General features: G+C 41.7%; 1 protein-coding gene across 2 annotated transcripts in view; it reads right to left on the bottom strand.

Moving 5' to 3' along the window:
• The window catches only part of LOC124596018 (transcription termination factor 5, mitochondrial), a 43,993-nt gene that overhangs the window by 13,155 nt on the left and 10,481 nt on the right, over positions 1-20,357 (bottom strand). Inside the window, exons 2-5 of one of the 2 annotated variants that reach the window (XM_047134974.1) lie at positions 9,803-9,900; positions 5,331-5,464; positions 3,255-3,588; positions 2,969-3,136 (exon numbers count right to left, since the gene is read on the bottom strand). In XM_047134974.1, coding sequence (XP_046990930.1) covers positions 2,969-3,136; positions 3,255-3,588; positions 5,331-5,464; positions 9,803-9,900 — 734 coding nt within the window. The remainder of the gene's footprint in view (positions 1-2,968; positions 3,137-3,254; positions 3,589-5,330; positions 5,465-9,802; positions 9,901-20,357) is intronic. The other variant, XM_047134975.1, reaches the window with a different exon arrangement.

Below are 20,357 nucleotides of genomic sequence, written 5' to 3'. Positions count from 1 at the left end.
ATTATAATTCTCATATTGCTTTTTCTTAAATTTCTCTTGCTATTCTTTCTGTCCATATTCAAGGAGTTTATACTCAGCCCAACAACATGTTTTAAATTGTTGCATGCTCCAAAAACTAAGGTTAATAGCCTCATCCGCAAGTCACTAACAGTTTGCAAAGTGGCTCTAGTGCGCAATGTCATGATGAATAGCTTGAAAGCATTTGATATCCTTGAACAGTTAGGAAGCTTTTTCTGCCTCTTTTGTAGTTTACCCACATGTAGTACCAATTGAGAATACTGAACTTCTTTTAATGTTATTTTTTATTCCATCATTTTAAAGCGTTACTCAGGATTCAAGTGGTTCAAATGGCTCTGAGCACTGTGGGGCTTAACATCTGAGGTCATCTGTCCCCTAGACTTAGAACCACTTAAACCTAACCAACCTAAGGACATCACACACATCCTTGCCTGAGGCAGGATTCAAACCTGCCACCCTAGCAACAGCGTGGTTCCGGATTGAAGCGCCTAGAACCGCTCAGCCACAGCAGCCAGCTCATTACTCAGGAGTTTTGTATTACAATTTGTATACTTAGAAAATTTTATGCACATAGACACTGAAAAGCCAAAAAGTCTATAAAAAACTGCATAATTTTTTGTTACAACTTGTACAAAATTTCAGCAAAATGATCTGACTGTGTAAATGTTTTACTTTCAATCTCTCTTTACATGTTACAGAATGAGAAGAAATCCTTTCAGAGGATCTAGACATGATAAACGATATAACGAACGGTGGAAGCCCTGTCCCATCTGTGGTAAGGTGTGCATATTCCAAACAAGGTAACAAATTTCCTAGCATAAACTTAATACAGACTTCACAGAGCACAGCTGAACCACAATGTGTAAACAGTTTCCTGTCAGTGGCTAATTGTTTGAGTTTCAGAAAATCATTGTGCAAATGTCACATTCACTTGGTTGGAAGCTGATCTCAAACAAAGCTAGTATCAGCAGTGTCTGCCAGCTCAACATCATATCATACATATTCTGTTGATGAAAAAGCTTTCTGAGTATTGTATCATGTCATAAAAAATTATACTGGAGAAAAAAACATTTGGCCATGGTTATAGTTGCCTTCTTCTGGGTCTCCTGATATGCTTTATCTGTGAGGATCACTTATATTTTGTCATTGTTGATCACTGAGTATGACAGATTCTCAATATGGGGATCATTAACAACCAGATATGTGATAGGACGGACTAAACGTTTGTACCTATGGCAGCAGTAAACTGACCAATAACTGCTTACCAGACAATATGTGATGGGAGCAAACCATGGGAAGCCCAGCCATGCACACATTCGAGCGTTAAAGAGAGAAACAGCTGCTCCAGTATCCACTTGCAGCGACAAAGATCTTATTATGATGCGGAGACAATGGAGAAGTACAATCAATGTCAACGTCCACTAATTCGGAGAAAGGCTGAGAATGACAAACCAACACAATGGGGCCTTTCCAGCGACACCTGTGACACATTGCCCATCGCCAGGGACATGCAGCCCTCTAATGTTGCACAAAGCAAGAGGGGCATGACAGAAGTGCTGTGCATTTTCAGTGCTGTGGCTGCCAAGCAGCTTGTCTGTTCTGTCCACGTTTCCTAGTTTTCACAGTGTTGACTTCCTATCTGCTCAGTGACCCCGCTGCTATATGCCATTGTGGTTCACTATTAAAAATGGCAACACCCCACCACACTTCGATTTGGTATCCCACTGCGTGGAATACCTCAAAAGATTGAGCAATGTCCAACACTTCTTCCAAGGACAGATCTTCACACTGAAGGGCCCTCTGATGAACTTCCTTGTCATGTGCAAGGTATGTGATTGTGTCACAAACCACAGAGTGGACATAGAATTCTTTGGAGCAATAAAGCAACATTTATGGCTCAGACTCTGTAGCTCCACCACCTAAGATTGGTGAGACTGACATGGCTGCTTGTGGTGCTGGTAAAACTCAATGCGAATGACAATCACATGAGTGCTCTTGCAATGATAAGAAGACAAGCTACACATTTCATCAAAGGAAAGTGAGGCCGGTTCTTGCAAGCAGGACAACTGATACAACAACTATATATGCAAGGATGAATCAACAACAAAGGCAAAGCCTTACAAATGTTCCAATTTGTCATCCTAAAGGCAACAAAGTGCTCAAGGAGCCATTTTTCATGGCAATGGATGCATCTTAGACAGCAGCACCTGAACAGACAACGTAGTCACAAGTTTTTCCAAAGCTACCATAGAAAGCTGCTGCTGGTGGAGAAATAATTGAAGTACTGCCTCCATGGAGAGAAGAGAGACCATGCAGAGCCAGTGCAAGACAATACAAAAGATATTCCCCCGTCATGGGTCTCTGGCTTCCTTTTGTAGGTGACTGAGGTGCAGTCCACAGTCGGCAACTTCAGGTGGAAGTGCCTGGAGCTGCACAACTCCATTGCATTGCGCGCCACATCTGTAGTAACATTTGGGTTATTACACCAATAACAGTATTTTTATTTTTAAAACAATAGTTTGTAACTGCTTATTGGTCTTGTGAAATTATGACTAATGAGTGCCAACAATGTCCCCACTGTGTGAATCATGCATAGTTTTGTAACCAAAGATGGCAGCCACTACATAATTCCTCAGTGCCCCCCCCCCCCCCCCCGGTCAAATAGCATCAAATGAAAATGTGGCAAGCATTTAGCACAGCAGTTATTCTATGAGCTTTCTGGGGTTATAAAATAAAAGTGGTGATTGTAAGAACAACTGAACACAACGAAAGTGAATTTTCTCAGCAGCTATATAACAGCCATACTCCATACTGTCACTACTGTTTACAAATAAAGCACCATCAGAAAAAAAAACCAGACCCAATATAGCAATGTACTTAACAGCAGCAAGAAACAAAATGAAACAATGATTTCCAGGAATAAAGTAATATCAGTGTCGTCTATACTTACTTTCAAATATCCCAATATTTTCTCTATTGTCTCTGTGTTTGTCATGATAATCTTTGGAAAATTATTCAGCATAATCCTTGTGTCAATGCCGCCAATTGTTGGTATTGATCTCAATGTGTTCAGTGTGTTGTCAGGATGACTGTGAATTAAGTAGGCATTACTGAGAATCTGAAATATCCATGTTTTATAATTCACCACAGAATACCACCTCCTAGCAATTAGAAAGAAAATAGCATAAAATATGACACACCATACATAAACTACATGAATACAGAAGAGGCAATACCTTTTCACGAGAAAACCCAAGGTCATCTTCAAGTATTTTCAATGTGCGTACCATCAACCGCAGACTTTTGTACTTGAAGCGTTTATATGTGTTCATCATTTTGGTTATCCTGTCCTGATCAATTTGAAGACGCCATGAGAGGTAATACCGTAATACAGAATTATGAAGATCAGCAAAAGTTGCTTTCTCAATAGGTGCTGTGCACACATATGGTTCTATGTCTGGTGGTGGAGATTCAGTGTGTGACAAAAATGACTGAGCTATATCAGTCTCATATGGTATATAACCATATGCTTTGAAGAGCGCTGCTCGTTTCCGAACCAGAGGTATGAAGCTGGAAATGAAACTCATATGAATACCATGTATTAACTTTCACATCAAAGTGTAACACTAAACAAACTTTGTGTCCCAGTATTAAAGCTGTAAGTTCGATTTTTTATGGCATACTTTAAACTTTTCAATTGTTGACAGGTTTAAATTTTTTTTAGCTCCACAATTTCCATAAATGTTTATATTTCTGAAAACCAGCAAATCTCAAAAGAAGACCAATTTCTTCCTTTTCTTTTAACTGTGTTTTACACTGCAGTAATTATAGTTTCATATGATTTTTTATCTCTACTTCCTATGCCTCACAATATTTCACTGCTTACAACACAGGACATAATAACAAGGGAAACAAGAATGTCTATGGGCCTTTACTCCTCTGCTATTACATTTTACAATTTAACATTCTTCCAATGCTTTAATTATTTTAATAATATCTGCAAGTATGCACATAAATGGTCCCTTAGATTATACAGACAGGCAGATTACAGCAACTGTAAAAGAATCCAATGAAGCTACTGCCAAGCCACATTCCCATCACTAATAAACTCTCATAGCTTAAATCATGGCACAAATAGCTGTGATAAGACAGAAGAATGTATCTTCTTTTTTCAGTGTACACTTGGTTTTTAAATTTTCCTTGTTTTGCTCTGAAAACACCTTTGAATGTTGTTTAACCTTATGGCACCTGGAAAAAACACAAAGCAGTAGTTTCACAGTGTAAAAGTTCCCTACTGAAAATATTGTAAGCTTTATCAAGAAGGGTGCAAAAGCATTAATGAAATTTTGTAAAAATAAATAAAAATTCATTGTATGCCACCAGGAATTTGATGTTATTTTTACATCACGTAGTACTGACTTTGGGCACCTAGTGTTTATCTTTCACTTATAACCTACAATAGCTTTCACAAGCAGAATAAAAGAACATGACATAACACCCAGTGACACCCCGTTTTTAAGTTGATCTATCTAAGGTAGTTTAAATACAAAACTGATTATAAGTGAGACTGAGTTCTGTTACTGTAACTGGAATTTAAGATGCAGAGATAGTATATGACAAGTTAGAAGTGTGTCACAAGCTACGATTTTCACATGGATACTTGTCATTCATGGTGAGTATGGTATCAACTCCATCTCTGTCTTCAGACAGTGAAATTGATGGCCTCAGATCATCACAACCACATAGTTCAATGACAGCTGTGAGAAGGTGTAGGCCTATCAGAAGGCTGGAGCCTGCTATCCTCATTTCATTATACATACCTCTGAAAGTGTTTATGAAATAACAGCAAATATTTCAACAATAAAAATTGTTTTCTAGAATGAAAGTGGTGTTGGGTACTGCTGATGAAATTCTGGAAGCCTTATTTCATCTGAAGGGTAAATACATGAAACAGCACCTCATTAAATTTTTTTTATGTTATCTGAACTCCTTGAGTTTAAAGTTATGCATCACAGTTACTGTGTTCTTATTGGAATGTACATAGAAGAATAAAAACCCATACTTGCACACACAAACATTTCATTCCCTTATACTTCTCTAGCAAGTGTACATTACCATATTTCAAAAATAAACACATTCCACCCACTCACTAGTTTCCGTATTTTTGGTGTTTTATCGTTTCCCTAAATTAACTCAGGCAACTGAAGGATGGTTCCTACTACAAAGCCAGGGCCAACAACCTGTCCCACCAGACTGTAAGATACAAAATGTTTCGAGAGAATTTACTTGTGCTTTACACAACAAATACTTACTTTAGTAAAATATGTGCTTCAATCTTTTGAAATCCACCTTCCTTAAGAAGCATGCCACGGTTCTCAACTGTTACAGGAGGCACTGTTAGTAGCTCTGGATAATTATAAATTTCAGCTTTATCAACTCCTAACTTCTGCAAATAATTAACCCAAAATATATCAGAAATAATGTATCTATCCTGCTACTTATTTAACATTAACTCTATTATAGCGGTCTTCACACCAAGTGTTAATACAAAGCATAGCTATATTTCTCACATAAAAATTACATATATTAGTTAGGTTATCATCAATTCATACCTCATTCATGAACATGCAATACAGTCTTGTACAGTTAAACAGTTATACTAATTATGAATGCATTTGAATGAGATATACATTCTTCATGCTCAACATAAGAACACATTAAACATACACAAGAAAACCGGCACATTTTAATTTCTAGTGTTACAGTTCTGGAAAAGGTAATTACTATGATAAAATGAAGGAAATAAGAACTCCCTCTACATGGTGTGGCAAATGTAATTTATAAGTAGCTCCGAGGGTTTTTCCAAATGCTGAAATACAGTTATTTGTTGCTATGAGTGGTTCTGAATTAACACTGAGTGAATTTTTTTGCTTGCTGTTTTAGTATGTTGCATCTGCATAAAATATGACATTAACAGAGCACAGAAATTACAGTTCTCAGTAAAAAAACTGCATCCTGAAAAGGGCTGTGTATATGGTTACTTCACCACTCAATATCCTTTCTGGTGATCATGTGTGTTCTATGAGGACGGGATCTACAATGTTGGGATTGGGGTCAGATTCAAAACAGACTGCATTCACTTACAAGGCTGTCATAGAAAATGCAGATACGAGCAAATTTGTAACTGTGAATAAGCTTCCATTATCCATTTTGCTTCTGCCAGTATAGTTTTTGGGGGGGGTTGAGGTCTGGCGCAGAAAGAGGTCAACTGAGACGGGTAATCTTGTTCTGTAGGGAAATTAGCATTGCTCCAACAATGAAGTATGTACTGTAATAAATGCATCACTCTTTTTTGTTATGACTGATATGGTGATAGGATCATGATGTTGCTCACATAGTATGAGTATACTGGACAGCACCTAGCAGGCCACAGATCCTAAAAGAGTTCCACAACGAATGATCCAGGCCCACATTGCTGCAGACACACAGCCAGTGCAAGATGTCTTGGGGTTTAAACAGACGCAATGTCCTAGGGACCTATATTGAACTATTGTGTGCTGACAAAACTACTAATTCAACAGAAAATAAAGTGTTTTCCCAATTAAAATTAAAAGTGTTTTTGGAAGCACTGCCCAGCAGAGTAAACATTCATTATGAAGCCTCTCCTTGATAGCTGCATGGTTGCTTTGTGGACCAACCTCGCAAAATCAGCACACAGTCACGTCCACTGACCAGGGAAAAGCAGTCGTACATTTCAACTGCATCACAAAAATAAGAGAGATTGTTAAGTGATGTTCACCATTTCGTTAGACTGGGTCAATGCTGAAACATGCAAAACTCAAGTTCCCACACTGACTTCCAGGTTCCAATTTCCTCATACTGTAGTATCCATTGTCACTGAGTGCACTCAGAACACCATATTGTGCCCTGTCCCCTCTGGTGTCTGATACCAACACATTTTAACCCTCACATCCACAAAGACATGGGGATTGGAAAATCCTATTGGCATTGAGATATGGGTCATGCACACAGTAACTACAATCATCTTTAGATGAGATGGTTCAGATGTGTCATCTTGAATCCTGTAGTGTCACTGGCCATCACAGAACAAATGATACATTCACAGACATACATAATACACTGAATTTGACAGTCAAAACATGCCCACACATGTGGGCCAAACTGGGAAGAATAATCTTGTTCCATTCTGCAAATTAGAACTGCCCTATCAGTGATATACTCACTGCAGTCCTGCTGGTAATAGATTACTCCTTCAGAATATGACTGTTACACTTATGGCAACATGGTGTTGCTCCTAGTACAATGGATAAATTAGCAGACCACCTATCCTGAAAGAGGTCCACAGAGACAGATTCGGCTCCATATTGCAACAGACAAAAAGCTCCTGTGAGAATGGCTTGATAAATGGACATCATCTGTCCTAAGTATCTGTATCAGACAAAGTTGCTCAACAAGAAAGCCACTTCAGAATAAAATTTCTGTTTGGATGAAATGGCCATAAAATGAAGTTCAACACTTTCAAGTCCCCACATTTATTCTTATCGACTTCCTTTGATAGAACAATATTATAGAAATAGTGCAGTAGTCAGATGTCACGATTAAAAATTTATCTGAAAATTCTAGTGAGTTATATATCTACAATGATCAGTTTACAGGCAAAGTAACTGTGAAATGATCTTACCCATAATGTCATAAAGCAATATGATATTGTACACTTCAGACCTCAAAACAGACTGCAGGTCTCTGTTGTATAAAATGCAAATACAAGTATGAGCAAATTTATAATCATGAGCTTTCGGCACCTATTTACAGTTGAATCTACAACTGAAAACTGATACCAATACGTATGTTCACTGGTTCTGTAATTTTAACTTGTTTGGTTCGTAATTGATGAACAGAGGCAAAATTGCTGTCATTAACAACACATTAAAATCTTTTCACAGACTTATTCCAGTGAAATAGCTTGGTATTCCCAATAGAAACACATTTGAGGTTATCAGAAGACGTATGAATCATGCTGGCGCCTATTTTCACAACAAGGCATTACCTGGGATAGCTTATTTTGCAAACTATTGTGCTGAGTATCACACAGAAAAGAATAGTTAATTTTCCAATTTATAACAGTTAAGAATTTTTTGTTTGTCAGCATTTAATTTCCCGCAGTTAGCTGACACAACACTTAACAAACTCTGTGAGGCAGTCAGCATTCATATTTGTTACTAATATAGTCACTTCAGAGTGGAAGATTTATTCTGGAAACAACAGTTCCTGTATTACAAAAGCATAATGAATAGTGTGGTGCTTATTCACAACCTGTTTGAGGACATTTCTTTAAAAAGTTACACGTTTCAATAGAATTTCTTAATACATATTTTTAGTCTAATCAAGTTTGCTGTCAATAATACACTGCAGATTACAGGTAACCAGTTCGCCAGTAAGTACTATACTAGATGAAAAACAGGCCTAGTTTACACATAATTGGAACTGAATTTGTTTCGAAAAGGAGAACACCAGGTTGCAACAAAAAATGTCCGTCACTTGTCTAATAATTTAAAATTAACTTCAAACAGCCTAATGTGAGTATTCCACTTATCTGCATGATTTTGCTGCAAATCACACTTGACTGCCTAGCAGAGGGGCCTTTGAACTACCTTCGGACTATTTCTCTACTGTTCCACCCTCCCAACAGCACGGGGGAAAATGAACATTTAAATCTCTCAATACGAGCTCTGATTTATCTTACTTTATTATAATGATAATTTCTCCCTATGTAGGTTGGTGACAATAAAATATTTTCATATTCATAGGAGAAAGCTGGTGAGTAATAGTAATAGTTACGCCCAGGAAAATCCACAATATTAAAAATAACTAACATTACATTACGTGCCTTCATGTAACTAACTAACTGTATACCATTATTGTCTGTTTATAGCAAAAATGTTCCAGACATGACATCAGATACAAAGTGAAGTGCTCTGGTCTTTAATTCTGTCTTATCACGGTGTTAATTACATTTGCTTCACTCACAATCTCTAAAAAGGCAATGATTCCTTTCTAAAGTCAAAAGCATGTACTGGTCTGCATAAATCTACAACAGTGGTACTAATCTAACAAGTGTTGACAATTCACCCTTTCTTTAAATTTTTTTCAACGCTCTCTTAAAAAGACATTCAGAATGTCTTGCTTGTACAACCTCTTGTACATTTAAAATCAAATGTACAAATAAGAATTAGTTACTGTTCCACGTATACACCACAAGCAACTGGCACAAGGAAGTTAAATGTCCTAAACTGTGATATTAGACAGTAATACTCACTGACATGGGGGGGGGGGGGGGGTTAAATTTCATGAACATAGAGGAAAACAGCACATTTTGCAGTCAATTAACTTATTATACGGTCATCAAAAATGAATAGGAAAAAAAAAAAGAAAATTATGAAGTATTACTACTAGCAGTTCTAGAACAGTGCTGAGTTACTTTCAAGCACAAGGATAACCAGGATTAAAAATGAAGGAAGCATAACTACGCTTAAAGTTAGTACCCATGAAGAATGCACTATCCCATGTCTCGCATTACAATACAAAGTCTCAAATTAAATAACATGTATCTCTTAACAGCTAATTAATTAAAACTAGGCAAACACATAAATAGCTTTGAGAAAACACTTGACAATGGTGATTGATACTATCTTTGGCATAATGTGAAATTTTGGACAAAAATATAATTCACTTATACATAATAGGAGCATACTCATTTACTTACATCCAATAATGCACCAGTTTTCACCATATTCTCAACACTAGCATTACTTAGCTGTCTGTATTTTTTGAAAACAGTGTAAGCTTGACTATAATTGCAATCTGTAAAATAAAAAAATGATCATAGTAGGAACAAACTCTGCAACCCTTGAAACTATGTTATATTCTTCTTCTTCTTTTCCTTCTTGTAAGCTGAAGATTTAAAATTCTATTCAATGAAAGCATTAGTATGGCACAAAAATAAAAGAGGTATTCAGCTACAAAAGTCTTTGCTGGCCCTACACTGTAATTAAATAATTTAACAGAAAACAAAAGTAAGTAAATGTGTAATAGCCTGGTGTGCAAGAGTGACACACACACACACACACACACACACACACTTCACATCATAGCACAAAATCACCATTATGATTCATGGAACAAGCCGGATCCCTAACACGGAACATTGCCTTTTGCAGATAATGCTCTTACCAATTAAACTATCCCGACACTTTCACAGCTTTCTTCCAGAATAGCTCGTCCTGTAATTTATGAGGTGTGTTCAAAAAATTCCGGAACTCTGATCACAACTTTTGTCTATGCTTACCTTTTACTTATTGAGCATGGTCTCCTTCGAAATATTCTCCTCCACAGTTGATTAACTGCTCCAAATGTTGTTTCCACTTCCAGAAGCAGTCTTGGTAAGCTTCTTGCTGGGTTGCGCGAAGCTCTGTCTGCAAATTTTCTTTTATCTTGTCTATCATTCCAAACCTTCGTCCTTTCAACGGGTTTTCAAGTTTGGAAATAAAAATAAATAAATAAATAGAGTCCGCAGGGGCCAGGTCTGGATAGTACAGAGGATGAGGCAGCACTGTGATTTTGTTTTTTGTGCAATAGTCCTGCACCAACAGGGATGAATGAGCAGGTGCTGTGAATTGTCTCACCACATTTCAGGCCGCTCTCACATTTTCTTGCCGGCATCGCAACATGTCCCAATAGTACCATTGATTAACAGTTTGTCCCTGTGGCATAAATTCATGATGAACTAATCATTCAAAGTCAAATTAAAACTATCAGCATGGGTCTGACATTTGATCTGACCTGAAAAGCTTTTTTTGGTCTTGGAGAACCTACTGTGAATTGGAGAACCTACTGTGAAGATTGAACTTTGGTTTCAACACCACAACCGTAAACTCATGTCTCTCATCACCAGTTATGATTCTCTTAAGGAACACCTTGTTCCCATATGCAAGACCCAAAGCCCTTCACAGATTGTGATGTGAAGGTCTGTCTGTCTCGACTCATGAGCCGTGGGATTAACTTGGCGGCAAAACAATGCATTCCAAGATGCCGTGTCACGATTTCATGACATGATTCTACTGAAATGTTATATTCTTCAGCAATCTTTCGGACAGTCAGTCTTTGATCGGCATGCACAATGCTGTTGAAGTTCCTGACATGAGTGTCTTTGGTAGACGTCGAAGGGTATCCTAAACAAGGGTCATCTTTAACTTATGTCTGGCCATTTTTAAGCTGCGTGAACTATTCATAACACTGGCTACAGCTTAAGCACTCATCACCATAGGCTTCCTGCATTCTGTTTCTGCAAAGGTTTTCTTGAGTTTCTCACGCAAAAGTTAATGCAGACATGTTGCTCCTCTCACTCTGCCATCTTGAAATTTGCAAACTGTGCTACATGACATTCTACTCAATACAGCACTGAAGAATAATTAATTGACATACAACAACTAAACTTCCAGCAGTTAAACATTAAACACAGACGTGTGCAGGCATGCAACAGCATTTCATTCCAACACATCATTGGTACGAAATTACGAATGTTCAGGAAGTTTTTGAACAGACCTTGTATGCAGGAAAATTTTTGCAAAGTTTGGAAGGTAGGGTAGAGATATTAGAGGAAGTAACATTGTAAGTATACATCATGAGTCACATCCATATAGCTCAGTTCGTAAGAGCACTGCCCACGTAAGTTAAGGTTCCTGACTGACACTCAGTTTTAACCTGTCATCAACTTTTAAACAGTATACGTTTTGCTGCTGAGTGAAAGATCTATTCTGTAAACCAAACATCTCTACAAACACTATTTCCTGAATTAAATTTCCCAACGATACTCACCCTATCTATAAACTCGAAAAATTTAAATCCATTGCAAGGATAAATCTTTGTGAATACCTCAAAAACACCAATCCTGGCAGATAACTTCCCTTACTAGGCATAAATCTTCGAGAAAGGTACTGTATTTCTGAAATACTGGATGGGATGAGACGCAATTGGTCATCCCTCTGCTGCACAGCAAATAAGGTGACAGGCTCAAAGAGTGGACACAAATTGAGAAGTGCATTCATGGCGAGTCCTTGAAAGAGTTGTGTTGCCTACACCATTTTGTAATTACTCTTTAATGCTATATCTGCTTGAAGCAACCAGCTCAGTAACCCAAAATACAAAAGATATGAAGTAACAAGAGATTTTGTATTACAACTTGTTAAAGAGAGGAGAAGAAACAATCAGGAAACATTAAAATGAAAGTCAAAGATGGAAAACTATAAGCTAAATTAACAATTAAAAATTAAACCAATACATCAGTACTACTAGCACAAAACATTCCTTTAGTTACTGAGATGTCCAATTAAAGCATCAATACATTACCAATGAAGAGGTACTCTATGTTTTCCTATATTCTCATGTCTTCATGTTTCAATGTATGCCTATAGCTCAGTGCCAATGACTAATTCAGGATTCTAATAGGCCTAATATTTAGCAACTGTATTCGATTTACAGTATTTTAAATTTCAATGGGCTTAAGTGTGCCAGGCAATGGGCAGTCATATTCAATGTGTTTTGAATTTGAATAGTAGCATATGTACCAGATGGATAGTTGGAGAAGAAGACCTATTTGATAAGCTTTGAAGAACATATAATTATTTTGTCCAAAATGTCATCACATGGTGTCTTGAAAATCAATAGTTCCACAAATTAAGAAATAAATCATAAAAACAGATACAGCCGGAGAAAACACTAATCAATTCACACAAAAGATAAGTATGTTTCTACAAGAGTGGTCATGCGCAGAACTACAATATGTAAACCAGTAATGCTACAAACTGTTTGCAACATTTGAACATAGATGATAATGATACTTTTTGAGAGCAGGATGGGAATTTGTGATGTTGGAATGAGTGAATGGGTGGATGATTTGAATGAAGAGTGTGGAGGCATAATTTGTCCGAAGGATGAGCTTTGAAAGATTATAGGATGTCAAATACAGAGATGTGATCATTTTGTTAAGTGTATGTTCATCTACATCCATATTCTGCAAAAAACTGTGGAGTGCACAGCAGATGATACTTCCCATTGTACCACAATTTAGGGTTTCTCCTTACTCCTGTTGTGTCCAGAGTTCAAACACAATGCCTGCTTCAGTGCCTCTGTACATGTTACAGTTAATCTAATCTTGTCTTTGCAGTCTTTAGAGGAACAATGGTCTGCAGTACATTCCACATTCTTTACTTAACACTGTCTCTTGAAACTTTGTACGTCAGCTTTTACAGGAGAGCTGATGTCTATCTACGAGTACCACCGGTATACATTTTCCAGAATTTCTGTACACTCTCACATGTGTCAAACATTGTGGTGATTCGTAAGCACGTATGAGTTGACTGATTTCATCTGCGACTTGTTGATACTGTAGTCAAAGGACATTATCCAGAGGATGTGGCAATAATTTCTAACAACAAATCTGTCATCCAGAAGACAAGCCAATGATGACTGTGACACTGACACACTGTGCTAAATATTGATATTTGCTGTCATTCTCTTTCACAAGAAAGCAACCATTACAGGACATCAGCTCCTAATTAAGTGCTGATTTCATATAAAAGAAAACAATGTTTTGCTTTGTGGCGCCGATGAGGTCGACACCAGAATCGATCTGAATATTGTCTTTGAACTAAGCTAAACATTATCTTTGTGCAGTGGCGCCATGTTAGTGGTGTGTAAGCCTTGCTTGTGTAAAGAGATGAATAAATGAACTACTGCAAAATGGGAGTGTTGTTTGGTGAAACCGACCCGGACTTCCTCCTCACTGGTGACCCCGAGTTGTCACGTCTTCCGTTTTCGCCGTTCTACTGTGTCCGCGGTCTCCACGTTCGATTATTTTCACGCGTATTACATCAACACAACATTCGAACAATGACTTTGGCCCAACGTCTAACGCCAGATTTTGTGATCAACATCCATCGTGTTGCGGGCAAGGTACACCCACCAGGACTGCAACACGATGCCGCTCACTCGACTATTACGCCGGACGTTCTCGAGCCTGCAACAATAAGTGAGGTTAGGAGTGTGCATGACTCCAGCCATCAAACGCCTTTGTTCCCTCCACATGTGCCCTCCCTCATCAACTGTGCAGTTACCTCTTACGGATCTCCGTGCAGTGCAGGACCAATGCCGATTTCTGCAAATGCTTCGTTGGACAACCCACCACCACCAGGACAACGATTTGCTACACCGCAGTCTGTGCCGTACCATGCGGATACCTGCCACGTGGCCGGAACTGCTTCGTTCACAGGTCAACCTCCTCAGCATCCGACCACCCCCGCGCCCGCCTCGGTTCAGCATCGGCACATGCCTTCCTACTTCGACACCTCGGACTGCTACACGAACAATAACTTTTTATCTGTTCCCGACCTCCACCTCCGTCCCACTGCTACGCCTCAGTGTTTTGTGCCACGACATTCAGCTTATCCGCACACTGTTTTGAGTGGAGTGACTATGAGCAGTGAACATTCGCACATTCCATCCTACGTTCGACATCATTTCCCACACAATGTTTCTGGACAGCCCGCACCTCTGCAGTCTCCCTGCAACACAGGTGGCCCTGGCTCTGATCAAATGTTGAGCTTTCCGCAGACTAAAACTTCAACTTTTTCTCACCTGTCGCCCACGCGCCGTCTCCAGTTGAGCTTCTGCTACCGTTCTTGGCACCTCATCCGCGTCGCGTCAATTCGAGCACACCCGCAGCGTGTTGAGCTTCCGAAACCGCAATCGACACATTACGGTGTCTCACCCGTGTCGGCCTTCCGTGTTGCGACGGATCGCACTCAACCACAACATGTCACCTTCACGCTGCCACCCAAACAGCCGTCGTTGCCACATCCCCTGGAGGCACACTCTCCTGGAATACTACAGCAACAACAGCTTGATTCAGGCAGTGCCCCAACGAACACAACTCAACCTGTTCTTCCGAACATTCTACAACGTTTACCGACGCTGCCACCGTTTAATCCCAACAGAGCAACAATTTGGTTCAAAATTGTGGACAAAGTGTTCGACCATTACAAACTCGACGAGTCAACCAGGTTTCTGTGCCTCATCACCCACCTGCACGACCAGGAGGACTTGATTGCTGACCTGGTCGACGCCCGGGACTTATCTACCCGGTATACTCTAGCCAAAGAGACAGTTCTACATCGGCTTGCACGCTCAACTGAGGCAACAATACGGCAAGTGCTCCACGTTGAGCAACTAGGCAACGACAAACCTTCCCTGCTCTGGAGACGGCTACATGCCCCGGTCAGTGTCGATCTATTCTCTGAGACAGCTCTCCTCGCCATCTGGTCAGGTAAACTATCACCTCACATCCGCTTTGCTCTGGCTCAGAGGTCTCCCGAACCTGTCCAGCAAAGAATGACGAATGCTGACAAGCTACATGATGCATCACTGCTCCATTTCGTCAGCCACTGCCTACTTGACAAGCCTCAGGTTCAGGCTCATCGCCCTGCGGCCGGACACGGCCCGGGCTGTACTGTGCCGACTGTTCCGCTCGCCCTGGGAAGCAGTAAACAAGTAACTGGGATGTCACCGGCTCTTCCTGCAGTCACGCCCCCTCCTGCAACCGAACCTGCTGCGGCCACCAAACCTCGGCCACCACCACTGGCAACGAACGTTCCACAGGAAACGCAACCGCACTACACATACTGTTACTTCCACACACGGTTTGGTGAGGCGGCACGGAACTGCAGACCACCCTGCTACTTCCCAAACACCAATTGCAGGTAGGTTCGGGTGCTGCCTCCTGCGCACAACATGACAGGCACCCCCCCAGTACTCCATTCTGTCCGGGAACGACCGGAAAATTGTGGATGATTTTACATTAAAGACATTTCGTCGGGATACCTTTTCCTAGTGGACACAGGTGCCGATGTTTCACTGCTGCCCACGTCCTTAGAGTCGTCAAACATCTGCCCTCATCATACTTCACTGCAAGCCGTGAATTCCACTAACGTCGTCTCACTCTCCACAAACTCGAGTAGACATTTTTAGTGTGCGAAACTGACAAACCTATATTAGGCATTGACTGCTTGTGACACCACAAACTTTCACCAGACCTAGTGCGAAACACTGTGTTTCACCATCCGTCCAAGACTCACTTCCCCTGTGCTCCGTCGAGCAACCCACCACATGACAATCGGTCTGGGCTCATCTCATTCGTACATGCTTGTCTCTGTCGACGACATTACAAGAGACCATGCGTAAGTGCCTTGTCGAGCTCGAACACGTCGCTCACCTATGTAAGGAAAATTTCGAGCTCACCCTCCGGCTCCATGAAACACAGCTCCGGCTCTCCGATGCACCAAAGGAATTACAGACACTACAGCAAGGGCAAAGCAAGGTCAGTAAGTGCGCCGAATCTGCTTGTAATCCGAGCAATCGAGCTTCCGTGTGTTTACCTCCCACTACCCCTCGCAACTGTGCTATCAAGACTGCCATAACATGTACTGACAGTTCCGCAGGACCACACCCTCCTAACACGGCAGCGTTTGACACTCAGCCGGACACAAGCGTGCATGCGCGATGAGTGTCACGTATTCCCGAACTGACAGCTCCTACCCGGCCCCTCGCGGACAGCACCTCAAACAATGCAACTTTGGCTCCTGTGCGCCGCCATGCAACTGCCTTGTCATCACCAGAGACGCAAGCAATACTGCCATCGGCACTGTCCTTAGCCAGACAGTCGACGGCCAAACTTCGCCTCTGCAGTTCTTCTCGCGCAAGCTCACCGATGCACGACAGAAATATTCCACGTTAGACAGGGAGTTGCTCGTGGTCTACGAAGCGATCAAACATTTTAAGACTAACGTTGAGGGACACCTGTTCTATGTTTTAACAGACCACAAACCCTTCCTTGGCTGCGGCCATTACAAACCCGCCAGCTGACCCGCCTACTCACCGCTTCAGATATACGGACTTCATATCTCAGTTCACCACCGATGTCGGGCACATAAAGGGTGCTGACAATATAGTTGCTGATTTCCTTTCACGAGTCGTCGCTGTTCATTCGCTGTTAGATCTCTCTAAACTGCCTAACCTCCAACCTGCCGACGAGGACATGCAAAACCTAATTTCAGACTCTACCTCTTCACTACACTTCGTCCGCACCACCTTCCCTGGCATTTCTGGTGGGATCTGGTGCGACGACAGTAAGGGCACATTACCTCCCCTCATCCCAGCCACTCTCCGTCGAGCTGTCTTCAATGCACTGCACACTGAATAATTTAGCCCACACCGGTGTTCGTGCGTCCGCCCACCTCGTAGCGGAGCGCTTTGTATGGAGAAATGTCAACAAGGACTGCCAGCAATGGGCATGCTCCTGCGTCGCATGCCAATGCTGCAAAGTACACAAGCACACTTCACCCCCCCTCGGTGCCTTTTCGATCCCTCCTGGGCGTTTCCAGCATATTCATATTGACATTGTCACCCCCCCCCCCCCCCCCCCACTAATGGTTTTCGTTATGTTCTCTAGTCTATCGACCGAACAACTTGCTGGGTCGAGGCTGTCCCCCTCCCCAATATCACGGCAGAAACTGTTGTTCGAGCTTTCGTCGAGTCATGGGTATCGCGTTTCGGATGTCCAGCTATCATCACCACTGACCAGGGCAGACAACTTGAGTCGGCCCTGTTCAACGAGATTTGTAACATTTGCGGCATCTGGCGCATCCATACCACAACATATCACCCGCAAAATAACGGGCTAGTTGAGTGCTAGCACCGCACTTTCAAGGCGACTTTTTGATTCCACGACTCTATGGACGAAGGCCCTTTCCCTTGTGCTATTCAGCATTCGTGCGATCTATAAGGACGAGCTCAACGGCACAATAGCCGAGTTCGTATAGTGCCAGAACATTGTTCTCCCTGGCGAACTTATGAGCCCTTCCGCTTCTCTCCCTCAGTCTGACTTACCTTCCTTTGTGGACCGCGTCAGACGCCACTTCATGAACCTCCACATCCCTCCGTCCGCCAGCCATTCCCGCCCTAAGGTTCACGCCCCGTAGTCTCTGGACAATTGCGAGTACGTCATGCTCCGAGATGACACTGTCCGTGCTCCCTCCAACCTCCATACACTGGCCCGTACTGAGTTCTCCAGCACTCATCTAACACCTATGACATCCAGATAAAAGATTCCACTGTTACAATCTCTCTCAACAGACTCAAGCCTGCTCCTGTCGAGCCCGCTTCTACCCCCCTTCAGGCCATGACCACGCCACTCAGTGCGTGGCTCATGACGCTCCGACCACTCCCTCCACGTCGGACTTACACACTCGGTCCTGACTGAGTGACTTCCAGCTCCAATCATCGAGCTTTCTGCGACCTCGCCCTGTACTCTGGTCTCACGCACTCCATCGAGTGACCACATGCTCCCCATGTCGAGCTTACCTACAATCACACCCTCGCTGCCGGGCCCTTCGCCGGTCCCTTCGACCTCTCCCCCGTCGCCTGCCTCGCCCTGTCGAGGTTTCTCACGCCCACCAATCTTGAACGTGCCCTCGCTCGAGGTGTTTGTGCTGGACATAATCCACGACATCTCTATAATACTATGTGATGATACACTGGTCGTTGTGTTTTTCCCTTCATCCAGTGCTCATGACACAACCTCCGCCATTCCCTGCCACCTGGTGAAATCTGTTCCCCTCTCGCCCGATGTCGACCTGGACATGCTTCGTGTATTCGCCACACCCTCCGGAGACATCGTCGTCGTCGTTCCATTCCACCCGCAAACCGCGGGCCCACCTGTCACCGCACGACCAGCACGACCAGCACGACGCCCGGCATGCTTCAACTACTTCCAGGTTCGGTGGCTGAATCTTCCTTCACAACATCTACTGACACAGCTCCCCAACGACGCTGTCGAGCTGACCGTGGTCTGGCTCCTGTGGACCACCCCTGCCAACGCCACAGTCACTCCCCCCCCCCCCCACCCCGGCCTCTCAAGAGTACTCCGTACTGCGGGCTATGTGGCGCCGATGAGGTCGACACCAGAATCGATCTGAGTATCGTCTTTGAACTAAGCTAAACATTATCTTTGTGCAGTGCGCCATGTTAGTGCTGTGTAAGCCTTGCTTGTGTAAAGAGGTGAATAAATGAACTACTGTAAAACGGGAGTGCTGTTTGGTGAAACCGACCCAAACTTCCTCCTCAGCTTTAATCGAGGTGCCTACAGTGAATTATGTGTCAGTTCTTCATAGTGATCATAGTATATGTTTACGGCATTTTATTCAATACAATCAAGTTTTCAAATTTATGAGTTTTCTCTGAGCAATTGCAGTTCAATGGCTTAGTTTCACAAGTGTGGCAGTCATGTCTGCTGCCAAAGCAGTAGCTACAAGAGCCACACTGTGTCGACACTACACAGCCAACACAACTAGTTGGCAGTACATCATGTATCAGCAGGATGTCATCAGCGCTGTCCCACCATGAATCAGCTGACAACTACTCTTCCAGAAGCATGTTGTCCACAGTGAGGATGTGTATGGTAGTTTTAGGGCTGAAAGAAGAGTGTGTTATAGTACAGACTATCCTTTTAGGTATGCTGGAGAAGATAGCAAAGTGCTCAAAACCATACACCTCAGGAACATCAACAGTGGGCACAAAACCTCATATCATTAGTGATAATAGACGAAGCCAAACAGGGAAACATGAAATGGTGATATTTATCAAACTTTAAAAAAACTTTCTCAACAGTAAGAGATCCACAGAAAGAGAAACTAAATATATATCATTCGACTAAGAATATTTTAATAGTAGACATTCCCACCATGGGAGATGGCAAAAAATTAATTAAAAAGAATCAGAAACTGAAGACATAAATACTCTGTGACAAACATAGAAGATAAAATCATTGGTCAGTATGTGTGACTGTCTTATCAAGATATATAATGAGGAGTTCATGGTGAACATATATGAGCAAAATCTTAATAGAGAAATTAACTGTGATAATTTTGGTAAGGAATTCACTCTCAAATAAAAATAAAAGGAAACTGTCTTCAAGGAAAAGTCATAGTACATGGGGCATAAGGATCTCCAGGTATGAGGAAAAGACTGATAAGAGAGCAAAGAAAGCTATACGTAATGTTCCCTGCAGTATCTGTTTAAGATTACTTGTCACTAACTAGATGCCTCAACTGATTTTGGTTAAGACCCATCTACAAGTTCCATAATTTAGATACGAGCAACTGTGGGCAATGTAGGGAACATTAAGTCAGTATTTCTAACTAATGAGTAAA

The sequence above is a fragment of the Schistocerca americana genome, chromosome 2 (genome assembly GCF_021461395.2).
Source record: "Schistocerca americana isolate TAMUIC-IGC-003095 chromosome 2, iqSchAmer2.1, whole genome shotgun sequence".
Taxonomy (NCBI): Eukaryota; Metazoa; Arthropoda; class Insecta; order Orthoptera; family Acrididae; genus Schistocerca; species Schistocerca americana.
This window is presented reverse-complemented; position numbering and strand designations above follow the sequence as displayed.